The 26,867-nt window shown below is 52.2% G+C and overlaps 1 protein-coding gene across 4 annotated transcripts in view; it reads right to left on the bottom strand.

The window, feature by feature from the left end:
• The window catches only part of DNMT1 (DNA methyltransferase 1), a 42,277-nt gene that overhangs the window by 772 nt on the left and 14,638 nt on the right, over window positions 1-26,867 (bottom strand). For 3 of the 4 annotated variants that reach the window (XM_068537033.1, XM_068537032.1, XM_068537034.1), the window contains exons 9-39: window positions 25,706-25,740; window positions 24,714-24,801; window positions 22,961-22,995; window positions 22,373-22,454; window positions 20,062-20,096; window positions 19,694-19,742; window positions 19,517-19,597; window positions 19,326-19,435; window positions 16,517-16,635; window positions 16,141-16,233; window positions 15,136-15,287; window positions 14,786-14,973; window positions 14,502-14,685; window positions 12,919-13,016; window positions 12,419-12,566; window positions 10,889-11,004; window positions 10,492-10,696; window positions 10,282-10,415; window positions 9,093-9,266; window positions 7,031-7,252; window positions 5,970-6,162; window positions 5,166-5,250; window positions 4,836-4,964; window positions 4,404-4,686; window positions 3,965-4,106; window positions 3,212-3,378; window positions 2,597-2,774; window positions 1,724-1,919; window positions 1,230-1,393; window positions 956-1,072; window positions 49-139 (exon numbers count right to left, since the gene is read on the bottom strand). In XM_068537033.1, the coding sequence (XP_068393134.1) occupies window positions 49-139; window positions 956-1,072; window positions 1,230-1,393; window positions 1,724-1,919; window positions 2,597-2,774; window positions 3,212-3,378; window positions 3,965-4,106; window positions 4,404-4,686; window positions 4,836-4,964; window positions 5,166-5,250; window positions 5,970-6,162; window positions 7,031-7,252; window positions 9,093-9,266; window positions 10,282-10,415; window positions 10,492-10,696; window positions 10,889-11,004; window positions 12,419-12,566; window positions 12,919-13,016; window positions 14,502-14,685; window positions 14,786-14,973; window positions 15,136-15,287; window positions 16,141-16,233; window positions 16,517-16,635; window positions 19,326-19,435; window positions 19,517-19,597; window positions 19,694-19,742; window positions 20,062-20,096; window positions 22,373-22,454; window positions 22,961-22,995; window positions 24,714-24,801; window positions 25,706-25,740 (4,093 nt within the window). Of the gene's footprint in view, window positions 1-43; window positions 140-955; window positions 1,073-1,229; window positions 1,394-1,723; window positions 1,920-2,596; window positions 2,775-3,211; window positions 3,379-3,964; window positions 4,107-4,403; window positions 4,687-4,835; window positions 4,965-5,165; window positions 5,251-5,969; window positions 6,163-7,030; window positions 7,253-9,092; window positions 9,267-10,281; window positions 10,416-10,491; window positions 10,697-10,888; window positions 11,005-12,418; window positions 12,567-12,918; window positions 13,017-14,501; window positions 14,686-14,785; window positions 14,974-15,135; window positions 15,288-16,140; window positions 16,234-16,516; window positions 16,636-19,325; window positions 19,436-19,516; window positions 19,598-19,693; window positions 19,743-20,061; window positions 20,097-22,372; window positions 22,455-22,960; window positions 22,996-24,713; window positions 24,802-25,705; window positions 25,741-26,867 lie in introns of all 4 variants that reach the window. The other variant, XM_068537035.1, reaches the window with a different exon arrangement.

Raw genomic sequence — 26,867 nt, 5'->3', positions numbered from 1 at the left:
CAGAGCCTAAAGCCATACCCCTGCTGTCCCCACCACTCCCTACCATACCTGAGGTGCTCTCTCGTGCTCTGGCCAACATACAGCGCTTGATCTCCAAGCCGATGGCTTTGGCCAGTGGCGGTGGCACAGCATTACCCACCTGCAGGAGGGAAGGAGGGCGACGTCTGGTTCGGCACGGCTGGAGTCAGCGCTAGCCTCCACTCGGACACGGGCACTGGGCCCCCTGGTCTCAGGCGCACACAGGCCTCCAAAGCCCTTCCCTCAGGATGGCGCTCAGACTCTCCACCCAGCCCACCCTCCCGCCCCAAACACCAGCAGGTCAAGCACCACTCAGAGAAGGGGGCCTTTAAAGGGCTTTAGAAAATCTTAGAATCCGGATATGGAAGCTACTGTGTTTCACTTCCGGCTGAGAGCTCTGCTCCCAGAGCACAGGATGGCCGAGGGGGGCGAGACGGGAGGGTCTCGCTGTGACCCCCAGGCACCGCCAGCCTTTTCAGCCACATGCCTGCATTACTTGGAAATACATTTCATTAACAGCCAAACGGAACACCCTGAGAAACAGGAGGAATTATTGGTTCGTTTCAACCCTTAGCAACAGTGAGTTTTCACCACCGTGTATTTCGTCTGCTCTCTGCAGTGCGCTGGAACTTTCCTTTGGGCTAAACGTGCCTCAGCTGTCCACGGCACCCGACACACTTGGCGACTCCGCCTGACCCGGGAGCGCCCTGGGCCCCGGGGACAGGGTCCCTCCTTCCTGACCACCCCCTCGTGGGAGTGCTGAGGCCAGTCAGCCCCCAGCTCTGGGGGCTCAGCGTCCCCTCGGAAGTGACTGCGAGTCAAGCTCCCCACCGACCCCCTCCCCCCTGGTCTCCCTCCCGCCAGGGCCGCTTCGTGCACGGTGCCGGTCGCCCCTCCTCAGGGGGGAGGAGACCCGGGCCGACTCCGCTCCACTGACCTGCCGGTGCTTGTCCAGGATGTTGCCGAACAGCCGGTAGGTGTCGGGGAAGCCCTGAGAGCGGGCACACTCCCGCACACTCACGACGCGGTGCTGCTCTGGGTGGAGCACGCGGCCCTGGGGACAAGAGGCGCGACGGGGGTGGGAATGAGACGGGGCCACGGGAGGCCCACCCCGGGTCGGGGCGCAGAGGCAGGAGGCGGCGAGGAGGGCCGGCCCAGCCGCGAAGCCCGTGCCTCCGCCCCGCCCAGGCCCGAGCGGCCCTCAGACCTACCTGCTTGCCCATGGGCTCGGGGTTGGTGACGGTCGTGCTGAAGAAGCCGTCCCACTCGAGCCGTCCATAGAGGCCGGCCCAGTGGTTGTGCCTGTTCCCGGTGTGGGGCAAGCACCAGGGAATGAGGGTGTTGAACTGTCTGGCCGCAGGGTCACAGGCTTTGCCTGTTGGAAGAGAGGGCTGCGATGGGGCTGTGCTGACGGAACGGGACGATACAGCAGCCGACAGTCCCCGTTTGCCAGGCAGAGCTTTATCACGGACGCTGTTCTCAGCAGCCGTGCACAGCAGGGACACCCAGGCCTGGCAAGTCTGCACCCCACCCAGGGCTGCTGGGTTCCTGAGCGGCAGCCCCAGCATCTCCTGCTGAGAAACCCCGGAGACCGTGCTCCTTCCCCCGAGCCCACCGCAGCGCTGCAGAGCCCAAGGGGGCTGGGGCTTCACCCCAAACTTGAGGAAGCCACACCTGGGGGCCAGGGCACAAACGGGGGTCCCACCTTCCACACAGGAGCAGACCCCGCGGAGAGCCCCGGCACTGCTGCAGCCGTTCTTCTTGTCATGGTAGTTGTACCGCAGCTTCCTGGCCAAGGTGCCGTCAGAGAGCCGCACCTCGATGTTTGGCAGGTCACGCCAGTCTGAGCCCGGGGCCAGAGGGATGTGCCGCATGCGAGCGGCCACCAAGGCGCTCATGTCCTGGAAGAGCACAGCAGGCCCAGCTGTCGCTGAGCTCGGGGAGCACCTGACCACGTGCAGTGGGCTGGGCGCCATAGTACTGGGCACTGGGCATACCACGGTGACCAGGACCCCCAAGGGGCTTGTATCCCATTGTGGGAGACAAGCAGTGACCCCAATCAACAACCTGGGTGTTACACACGTGCCATGAAGACACCAGAGCAGGGATGTGGAACGACGGGGGAACGGGTGAAGGGACGGCTTCGGGCAAGCGCGGGGCTTCTGAGGAGGTGACGTCGGAGCTGAGCCCTGCAGGACAGGAGGAGCCGGCGGCGGGGAGAGCTGGGGTTTGGTGCATTTGGGAGATGCCCAGAGAAGAGCGGTGCTGAGACAAGACCAGTCATAGGAGACGAAGGCCAGACACACCATTCTAGCCCGATTCTAGGCAGAGTATAAGCTCTGCTTGACACTTTCTAGGACCATGTACTGGGGCAAGGGGAGAAGCAGGAGGCAGTGAGGTGTGAGGCCGGGGGCCGGCTGAGGTGGCGGAGTTTGCGTTAGGGGCCAAGAGCAGAAGGAGCTGGAAGGGGGCCGAGGTCAGATCCCGCTTCCCCCGCAAGCCCTGGCTGGGCTCCCACCACAGAGCTGTTCCTGGGAGGCCGCTGGGAGGAGGCCCCGCTTTACGGCGGTGACGTTACCTTACAGATGTGGTCCCTGAGGATGGGCTGGTACTGCGAGCCCCGGAGCTGCCTCTGGAACCAGGACTGGGGCTCCCCATTGTACGAGATCTCCTGCGCCGAAGCTCCGTTCCGGATCTCGGGAAGGTCGGACATCGTGTCCCGCACGGTGATGGTTCGGAACGGACCCGAGCTCAACCTGCAACAGAGCACAGATCGTGGCACCTCTGGGGACACACACAGCTACCGTGTGTGTGAGTCACAACTGCTGTCCCCCGACTGCTGGCACCGTCTTCTCCAGAGAAGGCAACCCGGCTCGGGGTCAAAGGGCCGCCCGAGGTCACAGGGGCAGTATTCTTCTCAGACCCCGTCTGAAAAGGGGACAGGCTATAGTGTGGGCTCTGCCCGTGACTGCGGCCAGGCTTCTGGCCACTGCCCTGGACACAGGGCACTCGGGGTCAGAACGAGACCAGAGGTGGCAGAGCATTCGCAGGGCAGGCCGGACGCGGTGCTGTCTGCTCCTCACTAACACTTTCTCCTCGGCTCGGGCCTCTTCACAGAGGTCCACCCGCACCAGGCCTCGCCGGGGAAGGCTCACAAGTGCCAGGACAGCGGGCTGGCCGGGGGTGCTCCTACCTGGTGATGTTGCTGACAAACTTCTTGTCGTCGACTACGACACTCAGCTGGCAGGCCCGGGGCGCGAACACATGCAGCGGCTCTGGGAACAGAGGGAGCTGCTCTCCGGGGGCCGCAGCCAGGATGATGGCCCGCCTCCGCGTCTGGGCCACGCCGTACTGACCAGCCTGCACAGGGGAGGGCCAGACACACACATGGTCAGTGGGCACCTCCGATCAGCTGGGCCGAGGGCTGGGGTCCGCAGCACCTGACTTTCTGGGGCGTCTGGCTGGTGTGGAGCTCACCCGGAGAGCCCCTAGTTAACCCACGGGCTCATGCCTAACAGGAGGTGGGACCGGAGAAGAGGACGAAAGATCCCAGGAGGTGGCCGGTAGCCCCTGGAGAAGATGGGAGCGAAGCCCGCTGGCGATCCCAGCCAGCTCTTTAAACAGCACATGAAGAAGCACTTGGGGAGAAGAGGGGCCAGAGGAGACACCAGGAGCCGTGCCACCTGCCTGGCAGCCCACGGTCACAAGGGAAAGAACACGGCTGCCAACAAGGTTGATCAGTGAGGGCGAGACACTATGGAAGCTGAAAGGGAGGGGCGCCCGGCAGCCGTCTCCCCAGCCCTCGCCTGCACCGCAGGTTACCACGCTGTGGCCTGTCCCTTTGAGCTCTATTTTCAGTGTGAGACAGCTTGCTGCTGTCCAGGGACTGCTCGGCCCCTTCTCCGGCCACACCGTCGGCCCGCTCTGCCCCTGCCCGGGGGCCCACCTGCAACACGCCGAAGGTGCACTGATAGCCCATGCGGACCAGGCAGCGGAGCGTGAGCTTCAGGACCATGGAGCGCTTGAAGGAGACGAAGTTCCTGACGTTCTCCAGGAGGAAGTACCTGGGCCGGTAGTAGTCGCAGTAGCTGTGGAGGCGGGAGACACGAGAGAGGAGGAGACCTACTCTGCCAGAAGCCACTCCCAAATGCTTGACGTTTGTCAAGACGCACCTGCCAACTCTCAAGGTCTCTCCCTAGCGGAGGGGCAGCCGTGAACTTCCTGAAGGCAAAGACCGGCGTCTCACTCAGCACACCGCCTTCAGCAGGTGCGAAGGCTAAAGCAGTTACTGCTCGGCCCTGGCACGCCCGCGGCGCAGCCCCGGGACCGACCGTCCAGTCACCCTGGGGCAGCACCGAACGCAGAGGGAATTCTAGCCTGTTTACCTGAGGAAGGAGACCACCAGGGAGTTCTTGAACTTGGAGTAGGTTCGAGAGTTGAAGCGGTTCATGCCGCTAAAGCCTTGGCAAGGCGGCCCGCCACACAGCATCTCCACGTCTCCCTTCTGCGGCAGCTTCTGGCCGCGGGAGTTGGTCACCTCCCCGGCCATGACCAGCTTCAGCAGGACGTTGCAGTCCTCCGTGAACACCGTGGACCCGGGATTGTTCAGCCGGAACGCCTGGGCCGCGGGGTCCCACATCTCGATGGCCCACAGCGTTTCCGAGATGCCTGGGGGACACAAGGACAAAGATGAGCTGTGAACCCCCTGTAGCATGAGACTCTTTAGTCAGAACTGTGACCAGAGCCAGAAAGGTCTTCCAGGCAGAACGTGCCCGGTCCGGTTTTAGCAGCTGTGCGGACAGGAACCCGGAGCCTACCTGCTTGGTGGAACCCTTCCGACAAACCCCCACAGCCAGAAAACACATCCAGGGTCCGCAGCTTCGGCAGCTTGATTTCCGTCTCCAGTTCGCTCGGCTCACAGCTTTGCGACTTTGTCCTGCTTTTCCCTGCAGGAGACAGGCCCCAAGTCAGATCGGGGCCCTAACGTGCTCTCTTCAAACACCCTGGTGATTCAGAGACGGCCTCGTTCTGAGTTGGCGGCAGCAGAGTGAGGTAACGTCAGAGGCTGCTCTTTTATACCGACTGATTCATGAGAATCGAGTTATAGGAGACGGACTTGAAAAGAAGCCCGGGGAGTACCAACATACCTTTCCCCTTCCCTTTCCCTTTATTTCCAGGGCTACGGGCATGGTTTGGAGGATCTTCAAAGCTTTTGCTCTTGGCATTATAGGCCTGAGAAGGAAAGAACCACAACAGTCTGGAAGAGAAACACCACTCCCCTCTCTAACAAATACGATTTAAGTTAATTTGATAAGATCTACTTAATTTCTCCCTAAATATGGCCATAAGCAAAAAGTGCTTTGATTTTTATTACAGTAGAGATGAGGGAAAAATTCTACTAATACACACATTTTATGTGGCCGACATTGAAATTCCTGCTATTTGAAGTAACTGGACTACTCATTCTAATAGGCAAATGTTACAATTAGACTGTATACGCTGGAACCTGGGGGAAACACAGGTTATCTTAAAACGATACATGCCTATCACAGAAAAGCCATGCTCAAACAATTTAAGAGTGATTAGCTTAATCAACAAACTGCTGGCTCTACTCTCAATAACCAGGCCACAGGCTCAGCTGTATGGCCCCGGCCCGGACACGGATCCCTGGCTGAAGGCACTGGGGGCAGGGCTGCATCTCCCAGGGCTAGAGGAACCTTTCCCCAACTCACAGGCACTGGCCAGGCCAGCAGAGGCCACCTAACAGTCTTCAAAAATTGCTGTTGCCTTAGGACACTCAAATGTGACATTCTGTTTCGTTTTAAGCCCAAAGTGTTAAATTCCAGAACAACTTGAACGTCACAGATTCGTACTCTGGATACTTAAACTGCTTTCTCGGGGGCTGTGTCTGACCCCGAGGCCCTCCCTCCAGTGAGCCCAGGGCCCCACACCTCAAGGAAGTAGAAGCGGTCGGGGCCACCAGCGGAGAAGTCCTGGAGGCACTCGGGCAGGTCCTCCCCGTACTCCACGGTGCAGCGGCCCTGCACGGCCTTGAAGTCCACCACAGCCTCCTCGTCACTCCAGTAAAGCAGGTTGATATCTGCGTGGTAACTCGCCGGGGTGGACTTGTGCGTGTTCTCCGGCCTATGAGTGCAAGGGTCTTTGTTAGTTCTTTTGCCTCGAGCTGACAGGCAATTAAATGGCACATTGCTGAGAGTGCTCAGACGATCGGTGGTAAAGACCATTCCCCACCCCAGCAAGTCACCTTGATTACTAACCCCCTTAGCTGGCACTGACCACAGACTAAGTGGGATTCCTTGCCATGAACTCAACTAACGGTTTGCTTGCTCTTCATGCCCCCAGTGTAGCCCCAAAAGACTTGTCCTGTGTTAAGACCAGCTGCTGGTCTCCTGTTAAAAAGCGTGTCTAGAGCTGCCTTCATTCGCCTGTAACAGCCAGATTCCTCGTTCTTCCTCATTACTCAACTGATTATTGCAAAGACTTCAAAAAATCTTCCACGTACATTAGCTAAGACATGGAGCAACTTTAGACCTATCTGTATGGATTAGTTTCAGGTTATCTCCTAACCATTATTAGGATCCCGGAAAAAGACTGAGTGAAGCCAAGACCTTGGACAGAGAGAAACCCCAGAACAGGGAAGAGGGCCTGAGAAGAACAGGGGGATGGGGAATGGGGAGGGGGGCGGAACACGGACAGTCGTAGACAGAACTCAGGGTTCTGAGGGCGCCTCAGGCAGAGCCCAGGACATTCCATGCCTGCCTTTGTCACACTCTGGACTTCTGCTCACGGGTTTCTTTTGGACAAAGCTCTGCAGCTTTAAGAGAGAAAGCGAGGGCTGTGATATGTCGTTGTGGTCATCCTCAGGACCCTCCAGGTAATCAGAAACACTTGGAAGAACAGACACCTCCACCCAAGTCTTAGACCACCACTGTGTGTGCTGTCACCACCCCGCCTCAGGCAGAGCCCCCTGAAGGGCAGAGGCTTCACCGACCTGTAAAACTTGTTGACTCTGATCTTGATATCGGTCTCGTTGGGCCTGCCGTTGCTCTTCTTGACGCAGAAGATCTCTTTTATGCGGCCAATACGGTACGGCTCAGGGGCATCTAGGTTGCTGCCTTTGATGTAGTCAGAGTATTTCCGGTAGTGTTCTGGATACAGAGCTTCATCCACAGGCTCCTTCCGGGGGCGTTTCACAGGACTGGACAGCTTAATGCTGCAGAGAAGCAACCGTTACGAGTGGCTGAACATGAAGCCTTAAGAAGTAGTCTCAGCATGACTGACCAGTGACAATAACCACTTAAATTCAAACACCTTAAACTAATGCAGCTAAGTACCCTTAGAACAGATTTAGCGATTCAATCTCACCCACGCTTTAAGATGGGTACTCTCCATCTGTGCTCCGGGCATAGTCGCTAAGGCTGTTCAGGTATCCCCCGCTCCCAGCCTCAGGGCAGGACTGTACTTCCTGGCACGTGATCCGTCCAGCTCCACAAATATGCGCAGCAGTGACGCACAAGTGCCTGGAGCAGGGGCACTGAAACGCCAGGAGAGCCTGCAGCGAGCTTCCCCTTGCCTCAGACTGGCAACTTCTGAGAAGGCAGAGGCTCTGTCAGCCCAGGTCCCCGCGTGACAAAACAGTCCGAGTCCCCTGAACCACAATGGACACACAGTACAGGCAAGAAGTAAGCTTCTGTGATTTTGAAGTTGTTACCACGGCATATCCTACGCTCTGACTGAGGCATCGACCCAGAGGCGATGCGGGAGAGGCATGGGGAGAAGACTCGCCGTCTGGGCAAGCCGAATTTGGCCTGACCACGTACTGGCTAACCAAGGCCATCAAATCAGATGCCAAGCTGCCAAGACCGCAGGGCTGCATACTTTGAAGACTGCAGTTCAGGGAGGCAGCTGCTGTGCTTTCCCGTCAGACCCCCTGAAGTCTGACGGGCTCCAGAGGTGTCTCTGAACACCTGTGCTCTCGCTTCGGCTGTGCCAGGAGCACCTGGTAAACAGCACTACAGGGAGTCCTCCCCTTCGAGGCCGAAAACTGGAGCTAAAGGGCGTGATGCACACGCACTGCGCGGGTCCGGAAGGACCGATGTTTTGTCATTTACGGTGACTGAACGGAGGCTGGGGACTGGGCTCCAATTAGGACTCGAGGAAAATGGAACTGCACGTCGGGAAACTGAGCTGACTAAGCTCAGAAAATGTTGGCTGTAAATCCAACCACGCACTAGTTCTTAGAACAAACAAGGAATGGATCAAGTGTGGACAATATCTGTGGCTTTGATTTTTCCCTGAAGAGTGTCAATTCTCTGATGTGGAGGTCTTCTTTTTTTTTTAATTTTATTTATTTTTGGCTGCGTTGGGTCTTCGTTGCTGTGTGGGCTTTCTCTAGTTGCGGCGAGCGGGGGCTACTCTTTGCTGCGGTGTGCGGGCTTCTCATTGTGGTGGCTTCTCTTGTTGCGAAGCATGGGCTCTAGAGCGCAGGCTGAGTAGTTGTGGCACGCGGGCTTGGTTGCTCCGCGGCATATGGGATCCTCCTGGACCAGGGCTCGAACCCGTGTGCCCTGCATTGGCAGGCAGATTCTTAACCACTGCGCCACCAGGGAAGTCCCGGAAGTCTTTTGATGCAATTCCCATTTACCAAGAAGTAACTCACAGTCAGCCTTTACTTTAAGCCAGGCGCTGTGCTAATAAGCCATTTTCTTTTAACTCACTTATTCCTTAGGGGCCTGGCAGGCAAGGTACTCCTCTCCCCACCTGATAGATGGGAACTGGGAGGGGGTCTCTGCCATGACCAGCTGGGCAGGAACCCACCACTGACCCTAGTGCTCTCTCCCTTAGCCAGCGGGCTCTCTGTCTGACTTCTTTCACAGACAGCTTCACTGCCACAGAATTACAGTCGCTCTGCACTGGACGGCTGGATAACGTCTGCTCACCCCAGATGACACTGTGACAGCTCGGCAGCAGCAGGTACTGGGTGGGGGACACTGTGGAGCCAGCTCTGTACTGGCCCAGAGCTCCTGGCCCTGACTGCAGCAAGGGGCACTCACTTGAAGGTGAAGGCCTCGGGGGGGAGGTACACGCCATCGCCCACTCGATACTGGATGCCGTTCTTGGTGGCTAAGCTGTAGAGGACCCGGCCATCCAGGTCCTCGAGCTGCTCCATGACCCTGGGAATCTCTTTCTGCCTCATTTCAGCCAGACGTGCGCAGCTTGCACAGAACCTGAAGGAGTGAAGGACAGAAACCAAAGGCCCTTAAGTGGCTGGTAGTGACCACAAGCAGCTGCCACTGGCTTAATCCAGACTCTGGTGACCAAGAGGAAGGATTTACAGATGTTAGGAGGAACTGGCTTTCCTGCACTTTAATGTTCACACTTTGAAAGCACTTATTTGGGACCAAAGCCCAGAGATACACACAACAGGAAAATGACAAGCCAACCCCACTTTTGAGTAGTTGATATAAAAACCCTAAGACATTAACAAACAATCAAGAATATGGTCAAGAATCCACCACGAGCGATAATGCAGACGGTGGTAGAGACAGGAACTCAAAACGTCAGAGGAGGCTCACGCTATTATCTCTAAAGGCTGAAGAGGTATTTGGTAAAATTCAACATTATTTCTGATTAATAAACCCTTAAAAGGAGAGTTAGAGATTGCCTTAAAAACAGATCGAGTCAAAAGGCAGCCCCAGGTTGACTGGAGAAACACCAGAGGCATCGCAGCGAGCCCTCCTAGCCTCGGCCCTGTCGGCCTCACTGTCACACACTGCCCGCTCTGGAGGTGCCGGCTGCCACTTTTAGTTAAAACAAGTGAGGTACCAAGGTTAGAAAGGAAGACGTGGAGCACTAAACATTTTTTAAGAAGCAAGCCTCCCTAAAAGCATTCACCCACCAGTTAGAACAAAATGGAATCAAAGATCTCGCTTATGAGAAAAGACACAAGATCTGTGGTACAGACACTGAGGAACCCAGAAAGGCACATCCTGTCCCTGGATGGGACAGCTTCTCATGAGGGTCACTCCCCACCAGGCTGTCCACACACTTACAGCCACTGCAACCAAGTCAGGCTGGGCTTTGGTTGGTGAGGAAGACAACCAGAAGACGTGGGGAAAGCGAAGCCAGCAGAGAGAAGCACAGGAGAAGCTCGGGGCGGTGGGGGGTGGGGGGGTTCATGCAGACGCACGGCGTCCTCGAGCACCAGCAGAGCGGCCCGAGGAGCCCACTCGCGGCACTCACTTGTACTTGTTGTCCTCCATTGGCAGAGTTTTTGGAGGGGACTCAAACCTTGCGTAGTCTTGGTCATACCAAAGCTGGTAGAAATAGGTCTTTCCGTCATCCTCCGACATCAGGGCCTCAGGGTCCACGCCTCCCTAGGGACGAGGCTGCCGTCAGCCATTATGACCCCACACATCGAGGAGGGGCACACAAGGGGCGCCAGGCACTCACCTCCAAGGCCCAGTTTTCCGACGGGGCTTTATAGACGACCTGCACTTTGCTGTGAATGTATGAAAGCTGCATGTCCTCACATTCGTCTACCAGGAACAGCTCCAGGGGGTCCGACGTGGCCCCGAGGACCGTGTCCGTCCCAGCACAGAACCAGTGGGCATGAAACATCTGCCCGTTGCTGCTGTCCTCCCACAGCGCCGTGACCCTGGAGCCAGAAGAGGGGGCGGGAAGAAAGTTCTAACTTGACCGGCAGATCTGGACCGAGTCTCCTTGGGGGACATGTATTTTTTGGTTTTAGTATAGGGCAAAGAGCTGCTGCTATTCTTACAAAATAGGCACCTCCTACTTACTCAACAGAAAGTGTGGGCTGAAGTCAAGCAGAGGGAAGGACACAAACCTTGCTAAATACAGTGGTTTTGAAGAATCATCTGGAATAACAGAAACACAGTCCCCCACTTCCAGGGTTTCCGAGTCGATGCATACCTTCTTGTAGTAACTCTTCTTCCCATCAGTCTGAAAACAAGAGCTTAATTTCAGGTGAGGATGGGTTTGAAGGTCCGTGCTAGGCTTGACCTGCGTGTTCCTGTTACTTTATAGGAAAGTATCACTCATAACAATTTCTCCAAGAAGCTGCGAGCTCTACCAGCCTGGCTACTATAGAGAACATCCAACTTCTTTGGCTGGAAGCCTGCAGCAAAGGCCGCTCACATCCCTCTATCACCACCTCTGCCCTCTTGTCTCAGCAGCAAATGGGATTCTAGCATTCCATTGTAATGGCACCGTACCCCACTCCCCACACCTCCCTTAGCTACACGGGCCTCCTTCCTTCTGTCCCACAAGGGAAGCTGGTCCCACCTCAGGGCCTCTACTCTGGTTCCTCCCCAGACCTTCATGCACTGGCTACTCTCCAAACTTTCGGTCTCAGCTCAGACGTTGCCCCACCAGGAAGCCTCCGTGGCCCCAGCACCCCTCCTGCCCCCCCCCCACCCTCCTGACAGTACATGTGTCACAGGCAGGGGCTTAGTTACGCCTAGGCCTAGAGCAGCATCCAGCAGGGTAGGCCTCACGCTTGTTGAGGGAACTGACCATCTTTGGCTTATGGACATCTAGGGAACAACACTGAGATGACATTCACTCTCCAGCTTTGGTAAAGGATTTGACCCTTACAGGCAGGTAACCACAGAACCCCCGGGAGGCGGTCTGCTAGTGCCCCCAAACACCTACTCCTAGGCCAGAGGGGACTGTGAAGGCTCTCTTCAGAACAAGCTTGGAAGGGGAACCAGCCTGACACCCCAAGAACTGTATCAAATGCCCATTTTGGGGACTTCCCTGGTGGCGTGGCGGTTAAGAATCCGCCTGCCAACGCAAGGGACGCGGGTTCGAGCCCTGGTCCAGGAGGATCCCACATGCCGTGGAGCAACTAAGCCCGTGCACCACGACTACTGAGTCTGCGCTCTAGAGCCCGAGAGCCACAACTACTGATCCTGCGTGCCACAACTACTGACGTCCGTGTGCCTAGAGCCCGTGCTCCCCAACAAAGAGAAGCCACCACAATGAGAAGCCCGCGCACCGCAACGAAGAGTAGCCCCCATTGGCCGCAACTAGAGAAAGCCCACGCACAGAAACGAAGACCCAACGCAGCCAAAAATAAATAAATAAAATAAATAAATATATATTTTTTAAAAAGCCCATTTTGGAGTGTGAGGAAAACTGAGTCCTTGGGCGTACAAGCAAAAAAACGCACTTCAGGTGCTTGACCACAGGCCTCGGCCTCTCAGCCAGCTCTGCTCCGCTCACGGGACAAATGGGCAGGTTTCTCAGCTGCAGGGCTCAGGCTGCTTAAGACGTCTGGCAGCGAGATACCACGAGACAACTGGCTTCTCAGAAGGGCAGCGCTAAAACGATTGAGAGCCTGCTCCTGGTTTACCTTGACAGCTTCTCCAACCCAAAAGATCCGATCCTTGTTCTGCTTCTTTTTCTTCCCCTGATGCATCTTTTTGGGTGATGGCATCTCTGGAATATTGTCATCCACTTCTTCATCATCATCTGCCTCCTTCATGGCCATGTTGGGACACCTAAAAAGTCAGTTATTATAAGCAAGGTCCTCTTTAAAAGTAAAATCAATTGGGAATTCCCTGGCGGCCCAGTGGTTAGGACTCTGTGCTCTCACAGCTGGGGCCCGGGTTCAATCCCTGGTCGGGGAACTAAGATCCCACAAGCCTCTCGGCGCAGGCAGAAAAAAAAAAAAAAAAAAGTAAAACCAACTGAAGGTGTTTTACTCAGAAAACAGGGACAGGCCTGGTGACAGTGCTAGACAAAGGGACCCTGCCTGCTCTGTACCTGTCAACCCAGCCGTCCCACACAAAGCCTATTTGCCATCAGCTGGCATTTCCCTCCATTTCAAGAACAAGCGTTGGCCAAACCTACCTCCTCTTCTGGCAAGCCTGTTTGCTCCTTCCGCTACCACCAAATTTAACCATATCCTTACAGGCTTTACACTTTCCACACTCAGGCTGTTGACAAATCTAAAACACATTTAAAAAGTAATCAAACGGTCATTAGTAACAGCTGGTAACCAGTTTTTGGTGAATTTAAAAACTGTACATTTAACCTCATTAGAAGTAAGGGAAGTAAGAGTTAGGAACAAGATACGAGGTTTGCATAGGTTAAGCCTGGCACGTGGTGCTGGGACAGGTGTGGGGAAACGAGAACTCGCACTGCTCAAAGGATAAGTTGGTGACCCCACTCTGGAGAACGGTGTTCTAGATCAAACTTAAGCACATGACCTACACCCCAGCAATTCTGCTTCGAAGGAGAGAAGAGTCACAGGAAGCCTCGTTAGAATATCAAGCTGCCCGTCACTGAGGGATAAGCTGGAAGAGTCACAATGAACTATTATGGAATAGTTAAAGTGTTAACTAGTGTGACCTCCAAACGGCTCCCGCGGAGATACTGAAGGTCACGTGTCAGACATAGACTAGTCACGGAATTGGGGGCACCACAGTAAGGAGTGTTCCAGCTCACTTCTACTCCTGGCTTCTGGATGTCTTTGAATATGTCATGTTAACATTGTCTCTGGGAGATATCTGACTCACCTACTGGGGTATTGTGAGAATTCAATTAAAAATGTGCATGAATACAATTCGAAAAAGAAACAAACAAACACACGTAACAGCTGTGAAAGATTCCAGTTTACGTATACTTTCTTAAAAAAATTTTTTAAAGCTTGGATACATATGTGCTAGATGAAATAAAGTAAAACCACAACAAGAATGGCGAGGACATGCAAATTCCTATTTAAGGGCAGCCACCGAAGACAAAGGAGACACTCTGAAGTCAGTGGCCGGAGTGAACGCAGGGCAGTTCTGAAGGCAGCTGCTGTATTTTTGTGTTTAAGTTTTCATCCAAGTTAAGTCAAATAGATACCAAAATACTGGGTTGGCCAAAAAGTTTGTTCGGGTTTTTCCGTAAGATTGGATGGAAAAACCCAAACGAACTTTGTGGCCTACCCGACAGACCCGATCCCTGGGTCATAGAATTAAGGGGATTAATTCCTCTAGAGTGAAGTAAATATATATTAAAAAATTCAGTAAGAGAGGTCTTTTCAGGCCTCAAAGCTAAGCTGGACAAAGTCCCCACTTTCCCAGGGAACTGATGCCATGAGACAAGGCAGGCTCCTGGGTGGACGTCCCTACTTGGAGGAAGCAGCGCCTCTGTGGGGTAGTCACTCCCTCCGCCCTCACACCAGGGCCTGAGGACACAGTGGGATGCAGCCAGAGCAAAGGCACCCAGGAGGCCAGGCTCCTCTGCAACAACAGTGGCGCTGACGGCAAAGTGCCCGAGCACGCCTCTTTTGACAGCCATCCCAGAAGACATGCAAGTCCCCCCAGATCACTAACTCTTCCTTCTAGCTTCTGTTTTAGGGGTCACATTTGGGCAGTGAGACTCTCAAGCCAGAAAGAGAAAGAAGTGAGTTCCTCAGAGATTACAAGGGGAGCAGGCAAGGTTACCTCGCAGACGCCACACCGCCGGCGTTTAAAGGCATTCTCCTTGTCTTCTTTGTCATCCTTCTCAATTTGCTCCGCAAAGAAAGTGTCAAAGATCTGGTAGACCAGCTTCGTAGTGGTGGCTTTGGTGGGGCCTCTGTCCTTCTCCTTGGCAGGATGCCGGATGGTCTGCCGCCTTTCAGCTCGCCTGGGAGAGAGTTTCCATGGTGTTAGTGGGCTGGGAAGGGCGCACAGGATGCTCTGCCTTCTGTCTCATGCCTTCAGTCTCATTCCTGCTGCATCCTTACCTTTTCCCCAGGGTGACCCCGGCCAACTTGATCAGGTCTCTCATGCAGGGGGTCAGGAAGATGGGCTGCTCGTCACTGTCCCCAGCCCGATCATAGCTCTCTACTTGTTCCACCACAAACTGGGCGTGTCGAAGGAGAGAATCCTCTGTGAATCGATTCAGGTTGAGCATAGAAGGAGGAACGGTGGTCTTTTAGGGGAAAAAAAAAAAAAAAATCAGAAGTTTCCCTTAGGCTTAAGCAAAACCGGTCTAAATCAAACAAACAACTTCTGCTGACTCTGAACATGTTTTCTAGCACATCTCATGTAAACAGGTGTGAATCCCATACTGTGAATAACCTAAACCTCTTACCTCAATCTTATTGATCAGGTCTTCGTATGTTGAGTCAGGGTTGTTCTGCAGGAACTCAACTACTATCTTGCTTATGTAGATCTTCTCTTGCATCACGCTGAACAGTGGTGCATACTCTGGGCTGGGATCCATCAAAATGTATTCGGCAAATGCTGCAGTGAATAGATGTTTAAGAGAGCAGTTTGAACCTGATGGCAGCTACAGTGACCAAAGGGCAGGGATGAGGCTACGAGGCCTACAGAACAGGCTAAGAGTCATTCTGTACCCAAATGTCAAAAAACATGAAGTACAGTCCAGAGTTAGCTCATTCAGAAGGGGCCTGTCTGAGCCAGCTAGAGGACGGAGACTGGCCAAGTGGCTTTCCTTTGGCTCGATTCTGGTTTTTGGAATTCAGCCTGGGTTTCAGCTGCAAGAACACGACCTGCTTTCATACCGGAGGGTCAGTTCCAGGGCCAGTTGTAGCTAATATAAGAGGCCATTCCAGGGACTTCCCTGGTGGTGCAGTGGTTAAGAATCCGCCTTACAATGGAGGGGATGCGGGTTCGATCCCTGGTCAGGGAACGAAGATCCCACATGCCATGGAGCAACTAAGCCCACGTGCCACAACTACTGAGCTCGCGCACCTCAACTAGAGCCCACGTGCCGCAAACTACAGAGCCCACGCGCTCTGGAACCCACACCACAACTACAGAGCCCACGTGCCCTGGAGCCCGCATGCCACAACTAAAGAAGAAAAATCCCGCACACCACAGCTAGATAGAAGCCCGCGCATCACAACGGAGAGCCCGCATGCCTCAACAAAGACCCGACGTAGCCAAAAATAAATAAAATAAGTAAATGATAGATCTTAAAAAAAAAAAAGAGGCCATTCCATTCAAACCTGACATGCTTTCCACATGGTCACGTGAGCCTGACACTTCCCAGAGCCCAACCAAGCCCCATGAAAGACAGGAGTGAAGGCCCCTTTTAGACCCCAGAAGAGTCCACGATTGGTCACATACTTACAGGTGCTAAAGCCAAGGAGAGCCTTTTCACCTCCATCAAAGCCAGCGATCCACCATTCATTTATTGGACCAAGATTTTTGCCATTAACACCACCTAAAAGGGGGGAAAAAAGTTTTCTGAAAGGGAAGTAGACTAAGAATATGCCTCTCAAAAACCCAGGAGGGTTAAGTGGCACTGAGTGCCCACCTGAGCCGACACCTCTTATCAGCCGAGCCGGGCAGTCCTTACTGGAGCCATCAGAGAGAGTCTGCTCGTAGCTGCTCACAGCCCAGTCTCAAGCCCTAACTTTAAGAGGCAATAGTTCCAGTTGAATATTGCTCTCATCTCAAAGTTCTGTTTGTAAACTGTCCCAAACAACCTGGAACGTGCCACTTACCTTCAGGAGACGGGTCATCCTCATATATTGGCTTTGCTGAACCAGAAAAGAGGAGCTCGACATCCTTCTCAATGAGGCCGGTGTCGATCGGGCACAGGTGACCTCGTTTACAGTACACGCTAGACAGGCGACAGAGTGGATTTACCAGCTGACCAAAGGCAGGCTGAAGTACAGAGTCAAGCTCAGACGCGAGGCGGACTACGTGCAGCCCCTAGACTCAGCTGGCTCCTTGGCTGCCAGAACACTGGCTCAGTGCAGTGTTCTTTCACCCAAACAGCTTCTACCTGATTCGCCCACCTGGGTCTCAAGAGTGTAAGTGTCTGAAAAGGCAACGTGGAGAGGTCAGCGAGACTGACAGTGGAATGGTGGGAAATCCCACAAGGGCGCCACCTGCTACACCCTCCCTCGGTGAGTTGCTAGTGGAGAAACACTGGCTTCTCAAACACATCCTACCCAGAGCGGTACAACCATCCCCTCTAGCTCCAAAATGTTCTTGTTGCTGAAAATGAAACCTCACACCCACTGAGCTGTGAGCCTGACCCTTCCCAGAGCCTGACACTTCCCAGAGCCCAACCAAGGGGCCTGGATCCTGCAGGGCTTTGCAGGCCGTGGCAGTGACGCCGGGGTCTTCGGCGTACACCCCCGGCAACTACTAATCTGCTTTGTTCCTGTGGATTTACTGCTTCACAACATTTCATATATGGTTAATTTTGTGCTATGTGACTTTCACCTCATTAAAAAAAATTAAAATGAAGCACATTATACAACAGCATAAAAGGTGAGGTACATCAAGGACATTGGAAGGAGGGACTTCCACCTCCCTCTGGGGGTTCAGCCTCAAGTTTAAGGGCATCTACTGCCTAGAGATGCTCCTTGACATTTGAGAGGATGTGCATCACTAAGCAGGATGCCAAACTTGAGAAAATCATGGGGTTGGGGTGGGTTCTGCTTATGAACCTGCTCATGCTGGCCTCGAGGCCAGAGGTGCCGTGCTACCCCTCAGGGTCCAAGCGGGTCACGTGGAATCCGTGCAGGTCTGCGAGCACCACCACGCTCCCACCACCTAGGCCCTTGGAAACCAAAAATCCGCATCTTGGACTCTCACACAATTAAAAAAAATTAAAACATGACCACTTTGAGTGGAGTTCCCCTACCAGGCGTGGTAGGCAGACACGGGTCACAGCCTTGCCATCAGGACCTGAAGATGTGGGAAAGATGGACCAAGGGAGGGCAGGACACCGCGGACGCACAGAAGAGGAGGATCCAGCGCCCAGCCTGACGGGCTGTCCACACGCTCCCTCAGTAGAGGTGACATCAGGGAGAAGTGCCAAGTCCCAGGCAGGGGCAGGACCCACTGGTTCACAGGAAGGGCTTGTTTCCACCTGCCACTTTCAGCCCAAGTACCAGAGGTAAACAGAGTTCCTAATTAACCCAGGTGGTCTGGCTCCAATGGCCTGATGCTACAAAGGCATGTCATTCCTAGGAAGTGTGTTCTTACTGCCACCTTCCCAACCTCCTATTCTTGAGGAGTGGCCAAGAGATCCCAAGCCCTGACACTCCTGACTACAGCGGCCCCAGCCCCTGGTTCTCCTGAAGCTCTGCCCCAGGAATGCCACAGGGAAGCATGAGGCCATGAACGTCAGCAATGCCAACAGCACGTTTCACCTGTGCTGTCAGGCAGAGGCTGAGCCAGGGGACCGCTGGTAGGTGGCCAGCATCCCACTACGGATCAGGATCCTGATCGTGGAGCGTGGGAGACACCACCAACCACAGCGAGTGTACAGAGTACTGCAGGAGAAACATACCGGGGTTTCCCTGGGCCCAGAGCCCCCCAACCCACTGTGGGGCAGGAGTCTCGGAAAGGCTGCCCAGAAACGATTCCACCTGAGGCTACAACAGGCGATCCGCCCACCCCTACTATTCTCTGGTCCAGGGAGCGGAAAAAGCACGTGCCAAGGCCTGAAAGGAGACATGGGCTGGTCCTGGAGCCAAGCCATTTCCCACAAGAAGCAAAGTGAAGCACCTCCAGTGAGGGGGACAGAACGGAACCAAGGGGGCTGGAGAGCACGGGCACTCTGCTCACTCACAGGCCCGTCTGGGCCCTTCCAAATGTACAGCCCAGATGCCACGGACCTCCACGCCGAAGACCCCGGCGTCACTGCCACGGCCTGCAACGCCCTGCAGGGTCCAGGCCCCTCCCCGGGCCCCTGTTCCCCTACCACTCACCCCCAGCCCCTCTACTCCAGCCACACAGCCTCTCACCTAGTCTTCCCCAGCCAACGTGCCCACCTCCCAGCCTCCACCTGCTGTTCCCTTCTCCTGGATGTCTTTCCCTCACTATCCCCTCGGCTTGTTCTCAAGCCACCGAGGTCTTTGCTCCAGTCCCTTCCTCTCCATTCTAAACAACTTTCCCCCACCCGCTCTCTGCTCCCCATGCTTTTCACATCTGTCACAGTGTTACTACCTGACAGGCCTAACTTTTGTTCAGCCTCCATGAGACCAGGGAGCTGAGGTGCTGCATCTGTAACACCCCGTGCAGGACCTAGCACACAGCTGGCCCTCACCTGAATGAGCTTCAGGATGCACACCTGCTCAAGAGCTAACAGGTAGAGCTGTAACAACCCGCCCACCCACCCCACCACCACCAGCAAACGTCTACCAGACGTCTACCAGCTTGCTGGCCCTTATCTCGTGTTAGCAACTTAAGAAATGTTGCAGGTTAGGTGTTAAAAACTTCACTAGGATATTAAGGACTTAGGTGTCTTTAGGAAAATGCCCCATTACGATAAAGCAGAGGCATATCAGTTACCTGAAGCAGGTCAGTTTGTGTTGGGGAAAATCCTCGTAACTCTCAAAGCCAGATTCATTGGCATCAAAGATGGACAGTCTCTCATTTGTCAACAACTGTATCTCTTCCACCTGAGAGACAATGACCATTAACTAGAGACACAAGAGACAGGAAACTATCAATATAAGGCTGAAAACACAGCTGGAACTTACTGCATCAGGGGGATGCTGTTCATATCTTAGCTCGGGGTCATCCAGGTACTGTCCACACTCAATGCACTTCAGCGGATCGGTCTGTGGAGGCACGAACACAAACGGCGCTCAGAGGGCCAGCCCCAAGCAATCGCATTAGTGGCGCACAACTGGTTTTACTCCCAGATATATGTTTACCTTGGAGGACAATACTGCCATTTTGGTTCGAGCCATTTTCTTCTCAGTTCTGGGAACAAAGCAGAAGATTTTTTTAGTCATTTCACAACATATCAGAATCTGCCATCAGTTATACCTGATCCACCGGACACAGATGAGCACCCCCTGCTGCATAAGGGACAAGGTGCGAGGCCGTAAGCGTCTTCACCACGCGGAGGGGATCTGCCTCACACGGCAGAATTGGAACGTCTCAGTCCTGGGCTCACACTCCATCACATACAAAGCTAAGGCTGCTCTAGAATTCACTAAAAGCCCCTTTATCTTTCTTTCTAGGACAACCATTTTAATATTATGATCTGCTTTGTATAAAGACAAAAATAAGTTCTTACGGTTCTTTGCATGTAGTTCTGCGTCTCTTCTCCTCCTAAATGGAGAAAACAAAAGAGTGAAAGGTAAAAAAGTATTTTCCATCTGGATAATGCTTCAGAGTTAAGAATTTAATGTACATGGTTATCACAAAACCTAGTCAGAGGCAGGAAGGCAGTCAGAGAACCAGTGAGACCCAAGCCATCTCCAGTGTCTAGTCTTATAAACAAAATTCTTTTTTTAAAATAAATGTATTTATTTTCTTTTATTTATTTTTGGCTGTGTTGGGTCTTTGTTGCTGCACGTGGGCTTTCTCTAGTTGCGGCGAGCAGGGGCTACTCTTCGTTGCAGCGCACAGGCTTCTCATCGTGGTGGCTTCTCTCGTTGTGGAGCACGGGCTCTAGGCACGTGGTAGTTGTGGCACGTGGGCTCAGTAGTTGTGGCGCACGGGCTTAATTGCTCCGTGGCATGTGGGATCTTCCCGGACCAGGGCTCAAACCCGTGTTCCCTGCATTGGCAGACGGATTCTTAACCACTGCGCCACCAGGGAAGCCCCTAAACAAAATTCTTATAACCAGACTTCCTTAAAAGACTCATAAGACCACTTTAAAAAAACAAACAAACAAACAAACAAACAAAAAATAGCTTTACTGTATAAGTGGTACCTCAGAGTAAGTATATAATTGAAGAGGGGTACTATGGACTGAGTTGTGTCCCTGGCCCCCCACCCAATTCCTACGTTGAAGCCCTAACACCAAATGTGACTGTATTTGGAGATAAGGCTTTTAAGGAAGTGACTATGGTTAAATGAGGTCACAAGGGTGTGGACCTAATCCAATAAGGCTGGGGACCTTATAAAGAGGAAGGGACACCAGAGCTCTTTCTCCCTACGTGCTTGCACAGGGAAAGGCCATGTAAGGACCCGGCAAGAAGGCAGCCGTCCACAAGCCAGGAAGAAAGACTTCTCCAGAAATTAACCCTGCTGGCACTTTGAACTTTTACTTCCAGTCTCCAGAACTGTAAGAGAATACATGTCTATTGGTTAAGTCACCCAGACTGTCATATTTTGTTATGGCAGCCCCTGCTGACTTAATATATGAGAAAATTTATTTTTAGAATTATTTTGGGTAAACGAAGGAATGATAGAACACAACTATCACAATCTGCAACTCCCAGTGAAATAATGGATTTAAGCAATGACTGTTAAAAACATTAGGCGAAAAGCTGAGGCGAACTTTATAATGGATGGATCAGGCAGATGGCACCTGAGCTCAGTGATCAATCGTTAACACCTCAAAAAGATAACCATGCCTTATGGTATGATGTAACAGGAAGTACACAGCATCACCTCAGAAGTACTCTGGGAAACAAGAGACCTGCCTCTGGTCAAGCCTCTGGACCTAACTACCGGTCTGCAGGCGGACAGGGCTGGAGGGATACGTCAAGCCTGAGAACCCACAGACGCTACAGGTAAGCTGGCTGGTTCCACCAACTGCAAGTAAGAGGACAGGGTGAAGCTGCAGATGACATATTGAGGACAAACAGGAACCAAGTATATTATATAGGCTTTGTTGGGGTCCTGAATCCAACTGTTAAACACACAATGGAGACCATCAGGGAAATCTGAACAGAGATTAGGTTTTTATATTATTGTGCTATGATAATGGTATAGTGGTGATTTTTTTTAAATAAATTTATTTATTTATTTATTTTTAATTTTTGGCTGAGTTGGGTCTTTGTTACTGCGCATGGGCTTTTCTCTAGTTGCACCGAGTGGGGGCTACTCTTCATTGTGGTGCGCAGGCTTCTCATTGCAGTGGCTTCTCTTGTGGAGCACGGGCTCTACGCGTGCAGGCTTCATTAGTTGTGGCTCACAGGCTCTAGAGCGCAGGCTCAGTAGTTGTGGCGCACGGGCTTAGTTGCTCCGTGGCATGTGGGATCTTCCTGGACCAGGGCTCGAAGCCGTGTCCCCTGCATTGACAGGCGGATTCTTAACCACTGCGCCACCAGGGAAGCGCAGTGGTGATGTTTAAGAAGAGACTCCTCTCCTTTTAGAAGCACTTCTGTAGATATTTCAGCAATACGTCTGGGATCTGTTTATCTTCAGGGTGAGGGAGGGTAAGGAGAGTGAGTAAGGCTTGGGTAAAACATGCCTAATCATGGGTTGATAACTGTTGAAGGCTGATGAGAATGTGAGGGTTTGCTACCCTTTTCTGCCTACCTTGGGGTATGTTTGAATGTTTCCATAAGAAAAATTGTTTAAAAATCACTTTAACATATTCCAGCCAATGGGATATTATGAAACACAGTAGAATTGAAAAAACTAGGCCTTACCTTTTCATCCTCATCTTTCTCATCAGAAACTTGTGGTTTTACTCTTTCAGGTTCTTTTTCTTCTGGTCTCCGTTTGCTAGCTCTATTGGATAAACAAATAAGTCAGATGTTAGCTTAAAAAAAAAACTATATTGCCAATTCACGTAAAAAATGACAAACTAATGTCTTCCTACAGAAAAGCAAACTACTCAGAATAGATCTGGCGAACAAACAGACACTTTCTTCCCATCCAAAAAAGAAAGTCCCCTTGTCACAGTAGCTCCAAAGGTGTGTCACTAACTCGTGATCCTGAAAGGAGGCCTTCAGAAGCCCCATGTGACCCTCAGACGTGGGGCCTGATGAGAGGTGCTGGAAACTAAGAGACACGTGACAGTGCAGTGACGGGAGTGCTACCCACGTAGCAGAGGGTATCAGGTAAGATGGGGCCCAGAGTTTGATTTCTTATCCAGCCCCGCCCAAACTGATCCAATCTTCCAGTAGCACCAGCAATTCCCTGTAAACCTCTACATCACAGATCTCCAACAGTTATTTCGCTAATTTAAATTACACAAAGCACAGCACAAAAGCACAAGTATTTTAACCACTTACAGATCTTTGGGTTGACTTCTGTGCCTCTTTTCATCCTGAGAGGGAAAAGTGTGGGTGGAGAAATAAAGGGGGGAAAATTAATTTCTGAGCAAGAGTGAGACAAAACCCCAAAGGATCAGTTAATGATTGCAGCACTGTGGAGTGAGAGAACAGGAAAATCTGGGCAGGTCTACAGGGTAGAGATGAGGCTTCAAAAATGTTAACTCAGTTCCCTAACGCCTACAAACAAGAGTTGACCGGTAGTTGGCAAACTTCCTGTAAAGGGCAAACAGACATTTTCAGATTGACAAGCTGCAGACCTGTGTCACAGCTACTCAACTCTGCCACTGTAGCACAAAAGCAGCCAGAAGCAATACATAAGTGAAATGGCATGACTGTGTTCCAGTAAAAGTTTATGAAAACAGGCAGAGGGCCAGATTTGGCCTGTGGATCATAGATTACCAACCCCTGTCCTAGGACAGCTCAAAGTAAAAGGGAATATTATAGCCATTTTGCTTATGTTGGCCAAAATGCCTATAGCTCCATCTGTCATTTGGTCAGGGGTGAAGATGTCATATAGACAGGCATTGGGACAGCAGGAGTGGGGTAGGGGGTGACAACACTAAACTTCGGAATCTAGTATGGGAAAGAAATAGAAGTAGGAATTCCTGACTTGGTCACCAACTCATTAAAAACAGCTGAGCCTCCATACAAAAAATACCTTTCGGATATGCAACTCACCTCTAGAAAGCGAGAAATGTACACATAGATTAAAATAGAAGAAAAGTCAACAATATTAGACAAAGTCAAATGTTTGATCCTTTTGTCCTTTTCTGCCGTGAGGCAAAAGTGCCGGCTGTGTGGTCTAAAGCTCCTGCCAGCTGCCGTCTGAGGAAAATGGGTGGTTTGACACCACCGCTAAGATCTCTCTAGATCTGAAGGGATGCCAGGCAAGTGCCGGCAGTAAGGTAATGAATATCCAGACAGAAAAGATGAGAGACAATAAGATGTTAGATAGAACAAGCTGGAGGAAACACCAAAAGGATCATCTGCCATAGAACAAGAAGGGGTGCCCGCTGGAAGCGAGAACGCTCACGACCCAGCAAGTCTGACCTCTGGCTCTGCTCTCTAGATCTCAGACAGAAAACCAGAGACAATCCTGGGACCACCCTAGTTTGTCTTCTCTTAGACAGGGACCAAACTGCTAAGGAGCTTAAGAGTCCTGTGCTGCGGCCCCCAGCGGCTGTATCCCCCCTCCCCTGGAGTTCACAGCCCTGTGGATAACCTTGCCGCCCAGGACGTTTACACAGGCCCACCCCTGGATCAATGTACAGTGTTTTAGGGTTTAAATGTGTTCACTTAGCTGAACTGGGGAAGCTGGCAGGGAAGGGAGGAGCTAGGCTCAGAAGAACTCAGGAGACAGACTGGTTGATAAAGCAGCACAAGCGTGATGACACCATGTAACTGGGGGGACACGTCAAGCCTTCTCAGGGCAGAGGCTCTGAAGAGAAGTTGGTCCCACGCCTTAGTCCAGGCACACAGAGGCCCTCCCCACTGTTATGATAAACAGACAACTGAACACTCACTATGTATCAGGCGCTGACATGAAGTGACAGCCACCAACCCCCATGATGGGGAGCAGGTAACCTGCCCAGAGCCACCCCACGGGCAGGTAGGGCTGGACTTGAACACAGAGCCCTACCCCACGCCATTGTTCCCCACCAGCTGGGAACGTAAGGATCAGGTAGAGGTAAGTGACAGAGTCAGTCTTTACTTTGTCTTCTCCTTCATTCATTTCAGCCTGAGCTCCTCCGGGCCTCGCATCTCCGTCTGGCTCCTCCTTAGATTTCTGTTTAGGTGTTCTGCCGCAGAACGAAACACACAGTCAGCTCAGCAGCCCCAGTGAGGGGTTTACACGGTCTCCTCCCCAAAGTTAGAGCATGGATTGTCTTTCTTATCTGAAGGGCAAGTTTTCAGAGCAAGAAACCCAAAAGGCATTTATTACTTCAAAAAGTATGAACTCGGAAGCACCATCAACACTTCACCTGAGTGTTGCTGACACGCAGTAGTTTAAAAACAGAAGAGACAACAGGGCTCCACTGATCTCTGGTAACCTGATGGGAATCCTGCCTGTGGTGGATTCCTGTGCAGGTTTGCTAGCTGGCCTGAGGTGCCGTCCGGAAAGTCCTCACCTCTCCTTCCGCCAGGGCCCGGCCACCCAGTTCAGGTGTTCTGCCCACCCCAGACTCAGGCCCAGTCTCAACATTTGCTTCAGCCCACTGCCTGTCAGAGGCTGCTTTCCACTTCTGCCCTCAGGCGCTGCCACTGCCAGGAGAGCACACCCAGGCTGGCCAAGTCTTGGGGCTGAAGCGGGTCCACCTGACCAAGATCAGCCAATGGCCACTGAGCCGCAAATACGTAAGCTCAAAACATGCTTACTCTTGTAACTGCTTTGGGGCAGTTTGTCATACAGCGTCTTCACAGCTGTGGGGAAGAGACAGAGCTGCTCAATGCCCTTTAACCACCACCTGACTAACTGCTTGCTGTATGAGCACCACTAAGAACAGGCCTGGGGTCAAGGTCAGCTAAATCTCAGCTGACCTCAGCCTTCACTGTGGTGGTCTGACCTTCCACGAGCAGAAGTCACCCACACATTACATGTATGATCAGTGCACTTAACACCCTGTCCAATCCATTATTTTTACCAGAACGCTTATTTTAGCAACTAAGCTTCACAAAGTACAAAGGCATGTTAACTATACTTACAGTTCTTTGGTTTGGCTTCTGAGTCTCTTTTCTTCCTAAGTGGAGGGGAGGGGGAGACAAAAAAAAAAAAAGACTAGTTAATTTTTCCATTTGATTTGAATCTTTCTACTAAAGAGTTTTACGGAAATAAAATACCTAAACTGATCCTACAGTCTAGTTGGAATAAAGATTCTCTTCTTTCAAGACAGCACATTTTTGGGACTTTCCTGGTGGTCCAGTGGCTAAGACTCCATGTTCCCAATGCCGGGGGCCCAGGTTCAATCCCTGGTCAGGGAACGGGATCCACATGCCACAACTAAGAGTTCGCATGCCACATCTAAAGATCCCAAATGCCGAAATAAATTTTTTTAAAAAAGGCACTTTTTTTGGTGGCGTAGGTAAGCAGGAAGTTAAAGAACTCTTAGACAGATACTGGTGTTTAAGAAGGATTTGGGGGCAAAATACTATCACTTGTCATTATTAAGTGTTGACAGTCTCATAGAAAACTTTATCAAAACTAGGAATCTAATAAAGAAATGAAGCAGAATGACCCAATCTGGAAAAGAGCTCCATCTCAAACATGGACAACAAATTGTTTTGAGCCTGAATTTAGAGAGCTAAACACTTCTCTCCAGAGAGCAGAAGTCAGCCTCAGGAACCCCACACACTTTGTACGGAGATCACAAAGGTTGGTGATGTTAACAGAAGAAACACATTGCAGACCTTCCTACTGGAAGAAGAGATCCTGGGAGTCTGGTCCCAGACAAGGGATTTCAATCTTGCCCTAAAATCCTTCTTTGGAGGGTGGTGGTCAAGCTAGCCCACTAGAACCGCTTCTTCTCAAACAATTCAACATGTGTCCCAACTGTGACTGCTGCTAACTTTAACTAGGATCAGGGTAGGGAAGTGATCAGTTAAAGACTAGTTTCAAGTACCAAATGATTCAAGAATTATACATCTTAGTTGATTCCCCATTAGGACAAAATAACAGACACCCATCCTTTAACAGGCTCTCAATAAGGGCACACACCACCCATTTGAGTTTCTAAGAAACTTCTAATCAATGTCTTAATAAAACCAAAAGGGACCTGATATTGTTCTACCACCTGTGACTGACCAATGTCAGCCCTTCGTCATATGGGGCAGTGCTGTCTAATGGTAAAGCTTCCAGTATCAGACCCCC

Source organism: Eschrichtius robustus, chromosome 2 (assembly GCF_028021215.1).
Source record: "Eschrichtius robustus isolate mEscRob2 chromosome 2, mEscRob2.pri, whole genome shotgun sequence".
NCBI classification, from domain to species: domain Eukaryota; kingdom Metazoa; phylum Chordata; class Mammalia; order Artiodactyla; family Eschrichtiidae; genus Eschrichtius; species Eschrichtius robustus.
The sequence above is the reverse complement of the archived record's forward strand: the minus strand, read 5'-3'. Positions and strand labels throughout refer to the sequence as shown.